This window comes from Hesperophylax consimilis, chromosome 18 (assembly GCF_061612785.1).
Source record: "Hesperophylax consimilis isolate HC1 chromosome 18, BYU_Hcon_1.0, whole genome shotgun sequence".
Classification (NCBI taxonomy): domain Eukaryota; kingdom Metazoa; phylum Arthropoda; class Insecta; order Trichoptera; family Limnephilidae; genus Hesperophylax; species Hesperophylax consimilis.
The window spans coordinates 10,949,685-10,969,514 of record NC_142853.1 but is presented as its reverse complement, the minus strand read 5'-3'; the positions used below and the strand labels follow the sequence as shown (position 1 = coordinate 10,969,514).

Below are 19,830 nucleotides of genomic sequence, written 5' to 3'. Positions count from 1 at the left end.
AAATTTTACTAAATAATTTTATATCTACCTTTGACAAAAAACCAATTTTATGTACCTAAGTACCATCATAGTTTTACAGTGATTTATTTTTGTGGTGTTACGCCATATTGTGCTACCTCCTTCTTTAGCCATCTTTCCGGACAGCATTACAGTGTCCATCATCAGAGCAAATGTGTAAGCAAAGATTTTTATTTTAATTTCTAGATTTTTATTTTCCATGTTACTGAATTTAAAGTTAATGTTCTTTATACAAATAGAACGGCGTCATATGCACCTTGCATTTGAAAAAGATTAGAAGAAAGTTGACAAAAAGATACCCGTGGAATCTTTTATATGTAGTGTAAAGACAGTCCTAAATACAATAATCATACAATGATGAAAGTCCACAAAATTTCAGAGGCGCAAGCAGAGGACTTACGGTAAGAGACTTGCCATATTTCCTAATATTTTTTCAATTTTGGTAAATATTGCAAGAGGAACCGGTTCCTTGTGGAAATAAACATCGACGGTTCCAGGTAACCGGGATAGGAATATCGACCATCTCTAGTTTATTCTGTTAAATTCAAATGTCAAATGAGAGTGGTTTATTTATGTGTCAAATGGTCAAAACAAAACTTTGTTTCCTTGTATATATTGTTCATTCAATTGTGATCTTTTTTATGGTTTTATGTAATTATTACATTTCGTTTGGTTGTTAAAATTATTATGGAAGAAAATTATAATCCCGACATTTCTCTTGACATTATTGGCATTGCGACTTCAGGGAAACGCCGAACTGCCGAAATTATATTAAGCACTCCGAATAAAAGAAATTGCTGTGAGGTATCTATCTGCTTACACTGATTAATAATTAATTAATTATGATTTCGGTAAATATGTAGGAAATAGGGACACGCTTAATACGTAAATTTTATTTTAAAAACACCTCATATCAGTTAAATAATAATGAGAAGTACCTAAGTATTAAGAAAATAATTAATTTTAGTAGTTATTTCGCAAAAAACAGATAATTTGACGCCTTTTCTTCACGCCATGGTTTGATATAATAATATTAAAATAGTTTTATTAGGCCAGTTTTTTTTTCAATTAAACCCAAACTAACAACCTATTTTGATCATAGGTTTATTTTTTATTTTGGTTATAAGATAAGAATAAAACTTTGGCATCAATATCAATGGCCGCCAAGTGAACTATCGATTTTTAATTTGAACGAATACCTATTGCATTATATTCCATTTCCAGAAACTGAAAAACTTGCTCCTCTTATCTAACTACTACAAAGAAATAAACTTTTTAAAATAAAATGTGCATATTAAGCGTGTCCCTATTTTCTGTATATTTACCGTGCTTTTAATTACTTGAATATTAATAATACTCGAACAATATTAAATAGAAAAAAGTAAGGTAAGTATAAACCTAATCTCCACACTTTTAGGTGCAGATTATGGAAATTACACTTCGTTGCGCAAAATAGGTTTATAGTTTGGGTTATTTAAATAATTTGTGTATATTTAGATTGAAACAAAACCTTTTATAAACGTCACTCCAAACTAAAAAAATCTTAAAAGGTTGTTTTATAAGGGAAATTTTGAACTTTGAATAAAATTTAAGCTTTAATGCATCTTTTACCATCTCTAACATAAATAGTTGTTTCTCGTATTAATTGATTTGAAATGAAGTAAAATTTCCATAAACTGTGCATATTAAAAGTGTGGCGGTTCGGTAAGTATTTACAAATATATGTATTATAGATAAATATTAACCCTGTAACCCATAAAGATGCTTTGTTAATTTTAGGCCCGTAATTCACAAAGTGACTTCATTGTAATATCTTCCGATGAAGAAGAAGAAACGTTGGAAACTTCCTGTGAATATATTTTCATAAACAAACAGCCTTTTAGTGTTCAAGGAGTTGAAGATGAGCCATTTCAATTTTTCAATTCGCCTACTGTTGTGAACAAAATACCTTATATTATTGAAGAAGTTGAAGATGGGCCTTTCGACTTTGCAGATCCTCCTACTGTTAAAAACAAAATACCTTATACTATTCACGATGAATCATTCCAAATAGCAGTCCCTATTGATAGAGATAAGAATTCTAATATCATTGAAAGAGTTGAAGATGAGTCTTACCACATAGCAGGTAATCCCATAGATAAAAAACAAAAATTATGTACAGTTGAAGATGTAGCATTCCACACTGCAGGTGTTGTTGAAAAACCTCACAACATTGAAGGTGTTAATGAAGAAGAATTCCACGTAGCAGGCCCTTCTATTGGTAAAAACCTAAAACCATTTACCATTAAATGTGTTGAAGATGACCCATTCCACACGACTCCTTCAACCTTGTACAAAGATCTAATGGCACTTGATGATGGTAATTTAGTAGAAAATCAAGAAATCTTTTTATGTGAACACTGCCTGACTGTCTGTGAACCTAAAGCAGGGGTCATACTAACAGAATGCATTCACTCTATCTGCAAAAAATGTATTTCACAAATTATAGAAACAACGGATAAATTTGAAATCCAATGTCCATATAGAGATAACAAATATAGCTGTGAAAAAGTTATTCCGCATCGAGAATTAATGAAAATTGTGAACTCAGAATTGTTTGAAAGGTTTTTAGAAAGATCCATTTCTAGAGTTATAGAAGATGTTCCAGAAGCACCTCAAACAAGCAAAGAAGTAGGTAAAGCTGACTTGTTCAAAGAGCTGGTCGTTCTGAATAAATTACACATAGTGGAGAACCGAGAACCTTTTGAATGTGAGGTTTGCCTGACAGAGTGTAAGCCTCACATGGGGATCATATTAACAGAATGTCTCCATGTATTCTGTAAAGAATGTATTTCATCCATTGTTGAAATGACCACCGATGTGGTAGTACAATGTCCATTTCGAAATGACCAGTACACTTGTAATAAGGTTATCCAACACCGCGAAATCAAACAAATTGTCAGCCAAGGAGTGTTTGATAAATTCATGCAGAAGTCCATTTCCATTACGATGCGTGGAGTCAAAGAAGCAAGCAACTGCCAATCTACGGATTGTAATGGGTGGTTCTATGTAGAGGGAGGTACTTATTTTGTGTGCTCCATCTGCAAAAAAATTAATTGCTGTTTATGTAAGGTGTGTAAATATTAATTAACTTTTAATTTCTATTGAAATATTAAAATTTGTTTTCTCTTAAACATATTATATCTAGGATTATGTCATAAAAACAAAATGGCGCATTTGATGACAATGTTACATTTGATTTCTGTGAATCAAGGCCCTAAATGATCGAATTTTCTATTTATAGGGCCTTCACGACCCACATATCATAACCTGCAAAGAGTTTGCGCAAACGCAGGAAGATCCAAATGGACATACTGAGAAGTTTCTGAAGCAAATGTTTGATAGTAATAAAGCTATGAAATGTCCCTGTTGTGGAGTGGTTATACAAAAGTCTGACGGGTGTGACTTTGTGTCTTGTTCGAGATGCAAGACGCAGATATGCTGGGTCACTCGGGGGCCGCGCTGGGGCCCAAAAGGTCCTGGGGACACCTCGGGGGGCTGCCGCTGTAATGTTAACAAGAAAAAGTGCCACCCCAATTGTAAAGATTGCCACTAGGTTATTTATATTAGCAGTACTTACTTTTGAAAATGTACCCAAACTACAGCTTTAAAAAAATTTAATATTTTTGGTTAACCACAGATATATTCTATTTTCAGACTGAATTAATGTTTATTACGTTCTCTCTTTCCTCTCATTGACCATTTTTTTCTGAGAAAGTAATCATGGTTTGTAAAATAAATTTAAAATTCTCATTTGTAAATTATTTATTGTTAGAGTGCTGTTTTTGTCATCGAAATAATTTTTCAATTTTTTATAAATAAAAAACAAACTTTATGTTACTTTATTTTTAACCTTGGCCCTGATGCAGTACACTTTTTGAAAGTCGTAATGGTATTTTCTCGGTGATTATAGCAATCACAGATGTAAGCTATAAATACGTAAAAAAGGAATAGTAATTTAATTTACGTAGCATAAATCACAGCGCACAGTTTTTAAAAAAAAATTTATTATACATTATATACTTTACAAATATAAGGTAAAAAGTCTCGATAAACGGCTTTTTTGCAGTTTGTCTAACGGGTTCTTTCATTATAAATCTTATTATAGTGAGTTTACAGTTAAATTTTTACAATTATATGTATAAAACAAAAAATTAAAATTTTTACAGAAATATAGCAAAAGATAAATTATGAAAAACATTAATAACAATTTTAAAAGTCTTTAGAATAATATATATCATTGTAAGCTAATACAAATTAATTCTTTCAGTAAGCCAAGTCTTCAGTAAGTTCACCAATTGTTTGTTTTGGGCACAGTTTTTAATTTCAGCAGGTAACATATTAAAACAACTGGGAAGCATATAGTTTAACGTTCTTTGTCCATATTTATTTGTATTCTTAGGTACAATAAGTCCTTCATTAAAGTTAAAACGAGTACATATTATGATTGTGTTCTAGCCTGTTCATATATAAGGGGTTGTTTATGTGCTGAAATATAATTTTGTACCACAGAATTGCTCTCACTGAAAGAATTTTGAGACTCTGATGGAAGTATGGAATATTATGCCTTTCTTTGTATAAACTTTTTTCAGCTAATAATTTAACTAATGAAAACAAATGATAGTGAAACCGTTTCTAATTCCCAAGGAGCAGCATACCTGGCACCTGAAACGAAATAATGATTTTATTCTAGTTTGAACGACTAAGCGCATCCTATTTTTTTAAGCACTTAAAATTCACCGTGTTCGATAACAGGTCAGAATTCCAAACCGGCTAGTGTTATATATACCTTGCAAACCTCCCCATTAAGACCGTGGTACTCTTAATGAAGGGTATTCTCAGTCGTGCGAGAAAACATCAGAATGGGAGACTCCACCATCCGTTTCGTTGAAAGCACCAGGTATTTAGGTGTCACTTTAGATAGATCCTCTTCATTCCTAACGCAAGTCAAGAACGTTTCTAGCAGGGCCCATTGTACGCTCATATCTATGCTGGAAATTGAGAAGGCTCTCAACGGCTGATTGCGAACTCCGGCACTTCACCTTCTCTATAGGGTGTGTACATGGTGCAAGTCTTGTATGCCGCATCTGTGTTGAGACACCGGCTTGATAATGCATTGATCCACTCGGTCTTCAAGCAGGGCCAACAGACTCCCCTGTTGGCGCTCTCGGGTGCATATACGACTGTGGCTAATGATATACTGCCGATTGACATAGAAATTAGGGAAGTTTTGACAAAAGAGGCGTTGACCAGAGGTGGGGCCGCTGTCCACCTGGGGGTTGAACTGTCACCAGGCAAAATGGTGTCCCTTCCCAGCTTATTGAAAGCCATGCGAGATAGAACGCTGAGTGTATGACAAGAGTGATGAGATAGGTCGATGAAGGGTAGATTGTCTTTCTCTTTCTTCCCTTCAGTTAAAGCAGAATGGAATGGGCACTGGATCACTACATGACGCAATTAGTGTTCGGTCATGGGGAACTCAGAGGGCAGCTACACGGTCTGACTCTGTTTCCTCATCCGAACTGTTCATGTGGTAACACGAACCAGACAGCCGAGCACATTCTGTGGCACTGCGAGTTGATAAATGATGCCAGATCGGAAATGTTTGATGGCTTGAGAGGAATTACAAGACCGGCTTGGAATGCCGATCTCGTGTCGAACATAGACAATTTTGAACGCTTTAAAAGTTTGTAAAGTGCTGGGTAGAGAGAGGGCCTGTGCTTACAGTTGCTAACTTAGATTAAAATCATCTTCGTTTTGGGTGCCGAACATATTGCTGTTGTCCCTCCACTATAGTTGTTGTGTTGGGGGCGGATAGACCTGGTTCCTGCATCCAGTCAGGTGAGAGTAATCTGTTGAGGCCGTCTCACGACCACGGGTGCCTCCCCCGGCGTCATGAGCGGGCCTAAGGAATGTTTGCGCAATCCCGGTTCCCTTCCGTCCTGCCTCCGGTGATCAGAGGCTTACTTCATTCCACAGGGTCTTTGGGAGTATATCCCCCCCCCCATTAACACTTCTTCGGGGGTACTCTTGAGATACCGGCTAAGGGACGCGGGTGGTTGGGCTCGTTGTGGCTAGGTCTCTTGGCACTCTCATTCTCGCCGGGACTGCCCCGTGATAGACAAACTGCCCACGATACGCGGATTGGATGTTTTATTTTGTTTTGTTCATATTTACAGCTGTAAACATTGTTTCCTTTCTTTATTATTTCACTTTAGATGCTGACCATCAGGCGAACATATCCCTGATGTGTCTTTATTATTAGTTACTATAAATGTAATTATGCATGCATTTTTCTTTCTTACTTTCAATCATGTATGCAGGGACACTGGAGGGTCTAGAATAGTTTTAAAAATATGTGTAGCCTCCTTTTTACAAAAAAATGAGTCCTGTCATGTGCGGCTAAGGAGATTATACAGTCATTTTCCTCACACAGCTATTGAGAAAGGGTTTAGTGAAATTCTGATTAGTAGATCCGCCCCTACTAGCCGGGGCCCCCTCCGAATCAGGGACCCTAGGAAATTTATTTAAATATTTCTTTCAAAGTCCTGTGTCTTTAACGTGTGCTATTTTGGAATCTCTTCCCCTTCCCTTGAGGTGATTTCTCACGAAAACGGCGCTATGTAAATTAGCCAAATATTACTAGTAAAGGTGGCGGTGACGATACGAATTTCAAGCGAAAAATTTCAGTAACGTCCCCTGACTGCGCATGGCCAATGCTTAACTAAGATCAAGGAGTGTGTTATTACGTATGGTTTAGTAAACTACAAGTAATGTCGCGGAACGAACGTCAATTCGCCAGTGGGAACTATTCTAATTTGGAGGTTGAAAAAATTATTTCTGCAAATATTGATTGCTTGTTAGCATAAATTCATGGGAAGTCTCAATTGTCGATCGCTTTAATTGCCTCAGTAACCGATCTATTAGCACTATTATTGTCAATGATATAAATTGTAACTATTGACCATGCACGTCCCGAGCATGTCCCGAGGCGCTTCACAGTGTCTACAATAGTCTTTTGACTTTTTGAAATACTGGCAAAAAGGCCCCTTTCTCTTTCATCAGGAGTTTAAATTGGTTATTGGAAAATAGTACAATGGTCTACCGTGAGTGTTTTATTTATGGTCTACCATTGGTCTACAATCTACAGATTTTTTTTATTCCGTGCTAGGGTTAGGAGTTTCTATTTTTTGACATGGCAACGCTGGTGTAGCTGTCAGTGGTGTCAGAGTATATCTATGGTTGTCAGCGTGACGTTTTGTCATTCAGTTTAATTTATGGTCATTATAAAAAACACTTTCCGATAGAATTATTTTCGCCTCCGTTGCTGCGAAGTTGGTTTACGATAACCCGTTTTGTAATTTGTCAAATTTACAGGGTTTTACGATACATTTTTATTTCAAAGAATATCATATCTATTAACACAATGTCGAGACGAATTACGATCGAGCAGGTCGAGAAGAACAACACGGCGAAGAGCCTCTGGATGGTTATACATGATAATGTTTATAACGTGTCTGCTTTTTTGAAGGAGGTAGGCTTTAAAACTAATCCTCCCCCTAATAATAATTCATTAAGTTCTTGAAATTTATTGTTTAAAAATGTCTATCGAATGGAGTAATTACTTTTAAAATAACGTTATGACTTGACCTTAATCTTGGGAAAGCAGGATAAAAAAATATATCTTTCTACAAGTTGTTACCATAATATTATTTACGATAAGTCTAAATAGCAGACTACATAGCTATTTTTCTTGATTTAATGAAAAAAAGTTCAAATCAATATGCACAAATAATTTAATAAATATTTTGTATCAATTAGACAACAATTAGAAATCAATACTTTGCATCAATTATAAATAAATACTTTGTATCAATTATAAATAAATACTTTGTATCAATAATAAATAAATACTATGTATCAATTATAAATAAATACTTTGTATGAATTATAAATAAATACTTTGTATCGGTTAGATAACTATTAGAAACAACTATTTGAGAAATCGGAAATAATAATGCATTTTAATCTTTATTTACCCCCTCAGGCCTCTGGCATATTGTCTGTTACATTTCTAAAAATTGCTGTCAGAAAGTCGGAGAATTTGTGTGTATTTCCACTTTTCAATAGAATCTAAATAAATGGGATATTTCAGAATGTATCCGAAAACTAATAGCTATTTTTGAAAGGTGATAAAATAAGCCTACAAATTTTATTATTAGAAATAAACATATATTTTTTTAAATATTAATATTTTTAAATCACACAAAAGTTTTTTTGAAAATTGCTCACCTTAAGTTTTTCATCTAAAATTACTGAAAACAAAAAAAAAGACATATTTTATTAGATAAATGTATTATAAACATCACTATCACCTCACTTTTTTATAATTTCATTTAAAAATAATAAGAAAAAGCTTCAAAAAATTTTTTCAAAATACGGTTTTAACCTCTGATTTCATAGAGATGTACATTTTAATTATTCTGTGTTTAACTTCTATATTTTAATACAAAGTTTGGTATTTTTTTCTGTTTAGTTCGTATTTATAACTATGACAGTAAGGAAGACATAATAATTTCTAAAGGCGGATGTTTCACAGAATCTGAACAATTCATCAATTTTCAAAGTTATTTTCAAGTTCTGTGAAGGTTTTATTCAAGTTCTGTAATTATTTCAGTTTTGTGAAGCAACTTTCCAATAATGATATAAGAACGGAACTTGAATAAAACCTTCACAGAACTTGAAAATCAAGTTTTAAATTTGATGAATTATTCAAATTCTGTTCAACTACCCGTCCTAAGAGACCGTATGAGCTGTCCCGCAAAGCGAGCAAATTGACTCTAAGGAAAATAGCTGTTTGCTTAAAAAACAAGTTATCCTCATGAGTTAGTTGGAATTAAAATAGATTTTTTAATTGGCGGCAATTTTTATTGATTTGAAAATTTAAGAAAAGCTAACTTTTTTCTTCTCTCATTTAAAGCAAACTAAGAAGAACCTGAAATAAATACTTAGTTAAGGTAGAATTAAAAAATGAATATAAAAAAAACTCATTTTAATATCATTATTTATTTTAATTTTAACTTTACTTATTATCTCTAATAGTATAAAATAAATTCGCTATCCGCGTCTGTCTGTTTGTGCGCTTAGTTCTTCTAAACTATGCAACGAATTTTGATAGGGTTTTCACTATCATTTAGAGAATTTCTTCCGGAAGGTTTATATATATAATACATACATATTATATTAATAGAAAGTAGAGAAAAGTCGATGTTTTATAATACAATTTCAGTGAAATGATTCTTTAGTGGTATCGTTAGACTATTCCCTCATGATGGCATTAACCCCACACAGGAGGCCCTGAGGAAAATAATTTCTCTCAGGACCTATGTCATCTTTGGGGATGCTGTGAGGAGGATCTTTTTAGGGAAAGGAGGGAGAGGAAGTTCTGGGAAGGAAAAGGGTATGAGGGGTGGGTTGGAATCTAGGGATCAGTGTGTCCAGGAGTGACGGAGTGAAAGACCAGTTGGAGAGGTCAAAGAGTCTCCCCAAACTAGCCTCTCCTGTTCTGCCTCGCCACACATCCTGAACACACCTACCCGATGAACCCAGGCATCCCTGCTAAGTTACCAAACGCCGCGAACCACTTGGGGTGACCTATGGCAGAGGTGTTGGTTATCCAATAAATGGATTCCGGGGCGGCGCTACCCAAATCCGCCTCCCAAATTAAATTCCGTTGCCACGAAATTCCAAATGTTATTTTGATTCTTGCTCTTTATTTTTCGTCAAACAGAGATAGTAAACGTCTCAAGCTATCCTTCACAAATTTTTCTTTGGATCTCAAACACTTCCGCTTCTACACAAATCAATGTGAATGAACACAGTAAATCTGATTTCGAAAGATTCTGACGCATGCTGTTTTGCTGAAAAAAACAAGTTTCAATGGAAAACACTGTTACTATAGGTAAGAATTTTTTCAAACGCTAATGAGACTTTTCTTAATTTATTTTAGAGCTTACATATAAGGTTCGAAACATGAGGCATCACATGATGCCATCATTTATCTGAGGAAAGTCTATGACAACTCTCATGGGACTGTGGCATCACATGATGCCATCATGCATCTGAGGAAAGTCTATGACAACTCTCATGGGACTGTTCCATCACATGATGCCATCGTGCATCTGAGAAAGGTCTATGACAACTCTCATGGGACTGTTCCATCACATGATGCCATCGTGCATCTGAGAAAGGTCTATGACAACTCTCATGGGACTGTTCCATCACATGATGCCATCGTGCATCTGAGAAAGGTCTATGACAACTCTCATGGGACTGTTCCATCACATGATGCCATCGTGCATCTGAGAAAGGTCTATGACAACTCTCATGGGACTGTTCCATCACATGATGCCATCGTGCATCTGAGAAAGGTCTATGACAACTCTCATGGGACTGTTCCATCACATGATGCCATCGTGCATCTGAGAAAGGTCTATGACAACTCTCATGGGACTGTTCCATCACATGATGCCATCGTGTATCTGAGAAAGGACTATGACAACTCTCATGGGACTGATTGATCGAAAATTATTGCTAATTACTAGTTCAATTGAATTTTAACACTTTTCCATTTGTATTAAAATAGCAATACGTACCTGTAAGTACAATTTAATAACCTGGCCATATTACGATTTAATAACCTGGCCATCTTACAATTTAATAACCTGGCCATCTTACAATTTAATAACCTGGCCATATTACGATTTAATTACCTAGCCATCTTACAATTTAATAACCTGGCCATCTTACAATTTAATAACCTGGCCATATTACGATTTAATAACCTGGCCATCTTACAATTTAATAACCTGGCCATCTTACAATTTAATAACCTGGCCATCTTACAATTTAATAACCTGGCCATATTACGATTTAATTACCTAGCCATCTTACAATTTAATAACCTGGCCATATTACGATTTAATAACCTGACCATCTTACAATTTAATAACCTGGCCATATTACGATTTAATTACCTGGCCATCTTACAATTTAATAACCTGGCCATCTTACAATTTAATAACCTGGCCATCTTACAAATAATAACCTGGCCATATTACGATTTAATTACCTGGCCATCTTACAATTTAATAAACTGGCCATCTTACAATTTAATAACCTGGCCATATTACGATTTAATAACCTGGCCATCTTACAATTTAATAACCTGGCCATCTTACAATTTAATAACCTGGCCATCTTACAATTTAATAACCTGGCCATATTACGATTTAATTACCTAGCCATCTTACATTTTAATAACCTGGCCATATTACGATTTAATAACCTGGCCATCTTACAATTTAATAACCTGGCCATCTTACAATTTAATAACCTGGCCATATTACGATTTAATTACCTGGCCATCTTACAATTTAATAACCTGGCCATCTTACAATTTAATAACCTGGCCGTCTTACGATTTAAATTTACTTAAATTGTATTTGACAGTAATAATATATCATTTTTTATATTCAGGCCAGTATTCCAGTACCAATACAATACATTTCCGTACAAATTTATTTAAGGTTAAACATATACTAATAAATTTAAGTTTCTAAAATTTAGAATCTAAATAGTACATTTAATTTATCATTTTTATATAGGTATATGTTTAGGTTTGGACTGATAATTTATAGTTGGCTTTTTGATAAAAAATGTCAGTCCATTAATGCGTGATGTACACATTTACTATTCTGCGAATCAATAGTTTGTTTGGGAGGCAGGTACGGGTAATTCCGCCCCGGGAAACATTTATTGGATAACTAACACCTCTGCCGTAGGTCACTTCAAGTGGTTCAATACGTTTGGTGACTTAGCAGGGGTGCCCGGGTTCATCGGGTGAAGTGTGTTTACCAGCTGCGTGGAATGACAGGTCGGAAGGGGCTGGTTTGGGGAGACCCTTTGACCTCTCCAACTGATCTCTCGACCCATCGCCTTGCGCTGCAGTGGGAGGGATATATTCATATGTCACTCTTGGACTCACTGACCCCTAGATTCCTACCCAACCCTCATACCTTTTACCTTCCCAGAACTTCCTCCCCTCTTCTTTCCAGACCCTCTAGAGAAAAGATCCTCCATACACCATCTTCAAGGATGATTTAGGCTCTGAGGAAAATTTTCCTCAGGGCCTCCTGTGTGGAGCTAATGTAAAAAATAAACATGATGCCACATCTCTAAACTCTATAATAAGCTAAAACAATTTTTAAAATATATACTAATTTGCAATCTTTAATGTCAAAAATGTTTTTTTCCCTTGTATTTGTATGTTTACCAAACGAATGATTACTTCTTTGCAGCACCCCGGAGGTCCAGACATTTTGATAGAATTTGCAGGAAAAGATGCCACCGATGAGTTCGAAAATGTGGGGCACAGTGCAGATGCAAAGTAAGTACAAACGGGTGTTAAGGGACGTACTTGACTTACTGTAACCAGTGATTCCTGACTTTATTTGGAGCCACTTGTTGTCACTGGTCACTCAGTCGAGAAACCACCCAACTCCTCGTCCCAACCCTAACTGTGCTACTGATGTTTTTAGTTGAAAAAAAAAAACAAAAATGTCACAGAAGACTAAAATTTCATTAACATTTTTTGCTCCAAATAAAGTCAGGAATTACTGGTTAAAGTATTTAAGGGTGTCCCTTAACACCCCGTATAAGAAGTAACACTTTAGTGATGAATATTTGGATGGTTGCCTTATCTGATTAAAGATTATGTGCTAATGCTTTCTTACTCTTTCTTGTTACGGCCAGCCTTGCGGTGTCCATCATCGGGGCTGATTTCACTTGCGTCATTTTTTCTGAATGACTGTAGGAGAATATCTCACAAAGGTCACATTTAAAATTATTACTAAAACAGGAAGAACTCCTTACAACATTGTGTGCCTACTTTTACCTGTTCTTTGAAAATTTGGACAAACACACTGACAAAGTTGATTTCTTCAAAGTGCAATATATAAAGATTCAATAACAGATGGTTTCCTATAACCCATCTGCATTATCTTATCTAAAGACTGGTTTAAAAATTCTATTTATTTTTCTATGACTTGAATAGCCTTAAAATCACAGACATCCGAATTGATAGGCTTGCCCTTGAAATCTCAAACCACATGACAATATTTTTGGCACTAGGAGAGTTCGAGAATGCTTTGAATGAACTATGATATCGATGTACGGCGAGCTATTGGCCTTTTTCCCCTTGGCACACCAACGAGTGCAAGGTGGCGGGGGATCGGCATTCTGAGGGTTAATACATTTTCATAGCAAACCCAGTTTTCTATAAAATGCTGACCTTTGTAGGTAAATTTGAAAAGATTCTGCACTGAAGTGAAATGTTAATTTCCTTTGAAATATGCAAAATATTTGTGTAATATGTACATACCACTTTATGGTTCAGGTTCAGACACAGTAATAGTATTTTTTTTCCAGGGAAATGTTAAAAGACTTCCAGATCGGAGTACTTTCAGATGTGGCTGACCCTGAACCTGACTGGTAAGTTGAAATTAATTATTTTTGAATGTTTATATTTAAGCAGGGCTCTCTAACCTGTAATCTGCAGTCCCACCTCTTATTTTCATTATTAACACCCACAAATTCATTATTTAAGTCTTTATATTAGTTCTATGACAAAACAAAACAGAACATTAACAAAATGGAACCATTGACATAACAGAATATTGACGAAACAGAACATTTACAAAGTATAACATTAAAAACAGAATATTGATAGTAAAGAACACTGAAGAAACAGAACTGACAAAATAGAACATTGATAAAACTGAACATTGACAAATTAGAGCATTGACAAAATGGAACATTAACGTAACAGAATATTGACGAAACAGAACATTGACAAAATAGAGCATTGACAAAACAGAACATACACTTAACAGAATATTGACATAACAGAACTGAAAAAATTATAAATTGGTAAAACTGAACATTGACCATACAGAACATTAACAAAATGTAACATTTACATAACAGAATTTTGATAAAACAGAATATTTACGTAACAGAACATATACTTAACAGAACTGAAAAATAGAACATCGATAGAACAGAAGATTGACGAATTAGAGCATTGACAAAACGGAATATTAACAAAATGGAACATTAACAAAATGAAACATTAACATAACAGAATATTGACAAAACAGAACATTGACGAAACAAAGCATTGATGAAACAGAATATATACATAACAGAAAGATTACATTGATAAAATATGACATTGACAAAAGAGAACATTGATGAAAAGTGAAGAAAAAGAACAAACACCGACTAACCTACTCTTTTATCATGTTCTGTTTTATCAGGTTAAAAAAATGGAATTGCAAATTCTTTACATTTGATTAATATGCTTAATTATTAAAACCCTTTTCTTGTAAATCAATATAAATACAGTCGAACCTAAATGGTGAGTAACTTGGTGTGCGAGTGTTTCGCAAGACGACCACAAGTTTTAAATGTATTTTAATTTGATGAACGAGCCAAGTCTTGCTATACGAGCAATTTATCTTTAAAATGTGGGAAACGGTACAAAATTTCATAGAAAAGCAACAGTGCAATTGCAATCTGTTCAAAGACAATCGATTGTCATGTTTCGCCAAACCGTAAATAATTGTTGAATTCGATTACATAAAATTTATGATTTTTATAAAACAGTAAAACCTCGATATAATGGACCCAATATGATGTGAAAATTTAAAAAAATATCCTGTTAATGTTAAATGTTAAGTGTTTAAATCCAAGTGTCACCGTGTTTGTCATCAGTATATTGGATTGTATTTTTATGCCTTTCTTGAAAAAATTGAATTTTTATATGGAATAAATGATTTATTCTTATACTGAATGTACAGACACAAAAAAAAATTCATTTTAATTGCAAAAAGTTTTTTTCCTAAAATAATTAAATTAGTCCCAACCATGAATTAGCAGTTTATGAATAACTAGCTGTACCCCACCACGCGTTGCTTTGGCTCAGTCTGTCTGTGCAGATAGGGAAACAAGAGCGCATGTTGATTTTACGTCCAACAGATGGCGTTTTATTTTTTTAAATGTTTTTACCAGGTGACATCTATATAATATAGGTATATAAAAACACACGCGTATTCGAATGCAACTTTGTGTAAAAATTTCAAAGCAATCTGTGAAGAATTTTCGGAGATTTAATATTTTGAAAAAATGAACATTAACATTTTTATTTATATAGATGTCAGTTTATGTCATGCCAAAAAAAAAAGTAGTTTTTATAATTTTTTACCTTTATATTTACGTACAAATAAAGCGTATTTTTGGCAAAAATGTTTGTTTTCTTATCTCATTGTAGTAGCAGATAATAAAGTAATTTTTCTGAAAATAAAATTAAAGTTTTCATACATTTTTTTTCTAAGGAAGTTTCAATACATTTACGACAACTTTACTGGCAATGTATTGTGCCATTTATTTCCTTAAAAAAAAAACTCATTCGGAAAACCTGTTTTTATAATATATCTAACTTTTGGCTTTAACGGATGCCTCCTCACTCCCATTAGTCCAATATATCGAGTTTTTACTGTATATATATTTTTTAAAGTAGTTTTAAGTTAGTAGGTTAGTGTCAAGTCATCCAGTACTTAACCATCCATCGCAAAAGTAACTCCTTTCATCTGACAATATGTTATATAGTACTTAACCATCCATCGCAAAAGTAACTCCTTTCATCTGACAATATGTTATATAGTACTTAACCATCCATCGCAAAAGTAACTCCTTTCATCTGACAATATGTTATATAGTACTTAACCATCCATCGCAAAAGTAACTCCTTTCATCTGACAATATGTTATATAGCACTTAACCATCCATCGCAAAAGTAACTCCTTTCATCTGTCAATATGTTATATAGTACTTTCATCTTAAACATGTTTTCTTTTTCTTTTTCAGCTGTAAAAAGTGCCACATAATCATGGGCGTTGGTGGCCTGTGCTTTGTAGTTGGATTTGCCTTCCTCGTGAAGCGTTACCTCTTGTAAAATGGATCTGAAGATGATACCTGACCAAATGTCCCAACCGCAATTTCCATTTTATTGGATTAATGCATATGTTTGTAGCGTTTTAATTAAATTAAATATAATATAAACAAACAATGCAAGGTGTCTCGGTGTAAAGTGAGGTGATATTATATATATATAAATATATAATGATAAATAACTTTTTAATTATTGAAGACAATATCAGCAATTTCTAAACGAATATTTGAAACAGAAAAAGATACGGTCAATGTACTTGTCAATACTAGTACTCGAACCCAGGAATTGCTGATATTGTTTTAAATAATTAAATATTACAATTTGTGGTTTTACTCATTAAGTTATTCCAAAAAATAAAATATTCTTCCTAGACTTGCAGATAAAATCAATAGATGTCGCACATTAAAATAAAAATAAGATATATTTATCTAAGACGCTGTCTAGAATGCATTTAGTTAGAGTTGAATCTTGCGATCATACATAAAGATAACAGCCAATAAAAATGTGCGGTGAGAAAAATGAAGACAATGTTGGTAGTTCTTATTTGAAGTATGATAAAGTTAAATGTGACCGAAGGAGATAGGGTCCCATTAGCTCAGTTGGTAGAGCGGTGCCCCGGCAAGGCAAGGGTCCTGGGTTCGAGTCCTAGATGTGACCATATCTTTTTATGATTTTTGTGTTTCAAATATTCGTTGAGGAATTGCTGATATTGTCTTCAATAATTAAATATTACAATTTGAGGTTTTAAATAAAATAAATAGCTTTGTTCCACATTCCACATATGTAGATACTTTCAGTATCACCCTGTTGAATGATCACCATTCAGAATCGAAAGGTTACTTGAAATGCTCTTATCCATCTCCTTTCCGCTCCCCACTACCCTGAGCCTTACAATATTCCCCAATTGGGAATGCCACTATCTCCCAATGGCTCCCCAAGCCGTTGGGACTCTTGTGCGGTATTCAAATGTTTAATTATTATTGTGAAAATATTAAAAATTCTCATTCTTTGTATTGTTTGTTGACATTACCATTCTTCACTCCCGGTATATCTATCGAGCCTTCGCCAACAATGCAACAAAAGTTGCCACAAATTACCAAAGTGTATACGGCGCTGTACACACAAACTGCACCGAATGGGCTTGAACAATGGGGAGATTTGTTACATCCTCTGTTGCTTTACATCTTGTGTTGTGAATATCCGTATACGGCATTACAATTCTGAAAAAGTTATTATGTACTTTTTTACTTGTACTATCATGCGCAATCACTTCCCAAAGTTTCTTTACTTCCAGACACCTTGTATATTCTCTTGTTTATTATATCCCAACGTTTTGACAGTTTTTCTTTCAAATTTTTGAGTTGTTCCAAAGTCTGGCCCTTGGTTGTTATATCTAATCATATTCATCAATGCATAAAGGTTTAGTTTTGGTACCTACTTGAAACTCCATCTTCTGTAACCAACGAGTAAACTTTTTATAAATTAAAATTCAGACACAATACAATAACAAAAAACACCTTGAACTTGCATTATGTTAACTTGTATTATTTAGTCAAGTATAAATAACTAATAGTATGGTTATAACATAATAATTAATGTACTTAATATGTATATTTTTTGAGGATTGCTTTTCTTTTTCTGTTTGTCTGTTGCGCTTGTACCATAAAATATACGCTTGGATATAATTTTTTTTTTGTATTTATAAATGCACAATGAACAATAGAGAATTTTTTCTCAGGTGATATAGTACAATATTATTATTTATATCAAATAAGTAATATTTAAGCTTACAATATTATTCTCTTTTGATAGTTTCTGATAAACCTTGATCAATAAAAATACTTGTATATTTTTTGTGTTTATTTTTTACAACCAAATTATTGTCTGTATTAGTACCTTCATTCATACCTCATGAGCCAAACAGCACCTGGCGCCAGTAAAAAGCTCAAGGGCGCTGTGTTAGGTGTTATCAGAGCCTCCATGGCTCCTTGGCGCCTTAGCAAGTCGGCGTCCGGAGCAAACTGCTCCAATTGCTCCTGCACATGACCGGCCCTGCCTGTTCATGTAAATGACGAAGACAAAATATCTGATCTTTGCTTTTTGATGATGATGGCAGTGCTAATTGCTGACGTAATTTGAATGGCAAAACCAAGAGGCTTCAATGATAAAAGGATGTTTCTTTAAAAAAAGCACTATGGTATTCAGAAATTGGAAGTAGCAGTTCGTGGCCCATCTATTCGATGTTATGTATATTTTTCCCCAGATTTAAAGGAATCTCATCACATCAACGCACTAGAATTTAGCGACCTAGCAACAAAATACAATTCGGCGATTCATTAAAACGTCTGTGGCTTATAATGTCGTAGGTACTCACTATATATTCAAGGGTGTAAAATTATTTAATAAATTACCCCTTGATATACGATCGGAAGAAAACTACGAAAAATATTTAAAAAAAATTAAATTAAAATACTCTTGTACCACCTCATAACTTTACTTATTGTTTAGAAATATGTTTTTGCCTTTTCAATTCTTTGAATCATTTATTAACTAACCTATATTTTTATTACTTTTATTGCATTTTTTGTTAAATTACTAATATTTTTTGTTTAATTTAAACAAATGTAAAAATATTTTGTTGTCCTCTCCTAAACACAAGCAACTGCTTTATTAGGAGAGTGATTGAAATATTGGTGTTTTTATTGTTATAAAATTGTAACCTTGTTTATATGTTTCAATAAAAAAAAAAATTTAAAAAAAAAAAAAAGGTAACAAAAAATAGTTTTAAATATGAAAATCACAATTTGCACAAGAAACTGTAATTTTTTATCTTAAAAATATGTATATGCACAGCAGTCGCATACATTAATAACACACGTATGGGAATCACTTCGGACTCGCTCTTGGGCAGTATAATTCGGACGATTATAATTTGAATGACGCGCTTTTCTAAAGTGTGGTAAAATTAAGATACAGGTTTGTCTCATTTTCTTATCTTTTTTTATGGGAAAAACGCACCTTAGAGAAATCCGCCACTCGAATAAATTCAAAATTAGTGGTTTATGTAAATGTATGTAAAAAATATATCAAATTCAAATTACATTCTGTAAAAACATTTCCACTGAATGTGTAAATTGACTGAAGTCATCTAAAGTCTATAATAATATCCCTGCAAAAGTGCACTTTTATTGGTGTTGCATAAGTGAGGAAATTTTGTTTTTTGTTAAACGCACCCAAAAGGCTAAATATAATTAGAATTTTCACCCATAGAAAAACAAAACTTAAGTCATTTGTTTGGAATGTGCAAAAGGAAAATTGTTTTTTTTTTCTGTTATCTTTCTATCAACAGCCCTGATTACATGCACCGATATGCCAATCAAGACTTAAAGCAGATAAATACCTATCTTTCTCTTTGCCACCTGACAATAGTATATTAAATTTCATTATTTGTGCTGGGTGACCCACTGAAAATGAAACAAGTTGATTTTTGGTGTTCAGCTTAACCGGACGTTTCAAAGACCCAATAGATTTTTTAAAGTATAAGTTATTCAACATTCTTGGTAAGAGTTGGTTTTTGCACTCTGAGCGTTAATACTGGTGCTTAGTAAATACATATATATACATATATGGAAGTGTTGAGATACCCGTATTTTTGTTTTGAGGATATTGCAGTTTGCTAAAGGCAACCTGACTAGCCAAAT

The 19,830-nt window shown here is 33.8% G+C and overlaps 1 protein-coding gene and 1 long non-coding RNA gene across 2 annotated transcripts; both read left to right on the top strand.

Moving 5' to 3' along the window:
- Positions 1-587: 587 nt before the first annotated feature.
- On the top strand, positions 588-3,778 carry LOC149415355 (uncharacterized). Its single transcript, XR_016303763.1, has 3 exons — positions 588-822; positions 1,798-3,129; positions 3,302-3,778. It is a non-coding gene; the product is annotated as an uncharacterized LOC149415355 (long non-coding RNA).
- Positions 3,779-7,285: 3,507 nt separating this feature from the next.
- LOC149415354 (cytochrome b5-like) lies at positions 7,286-17,876 on the top strand. Its single transcript, XM_089642310.1, has 4 exons — positions 7,286-7,591; positions 12,417-12,505; positions 13,546-13,608; positions 16,045-17,876. The coding sequence occupies exons 1-4, from the start codon at positions 7,484-7,486 to the stop codon at positions 16,130-16,132; spliced, it is 348 nt and encodes a 115-aa protein (XP_089498436.1). The 5' UTR covers positions 7,286-7,483; the 3' UTR covers positions 16,133-17,876.
- The last annotated feature ends 1,954 nt before the right edge of the window (positions 17,877-19,830 follow it).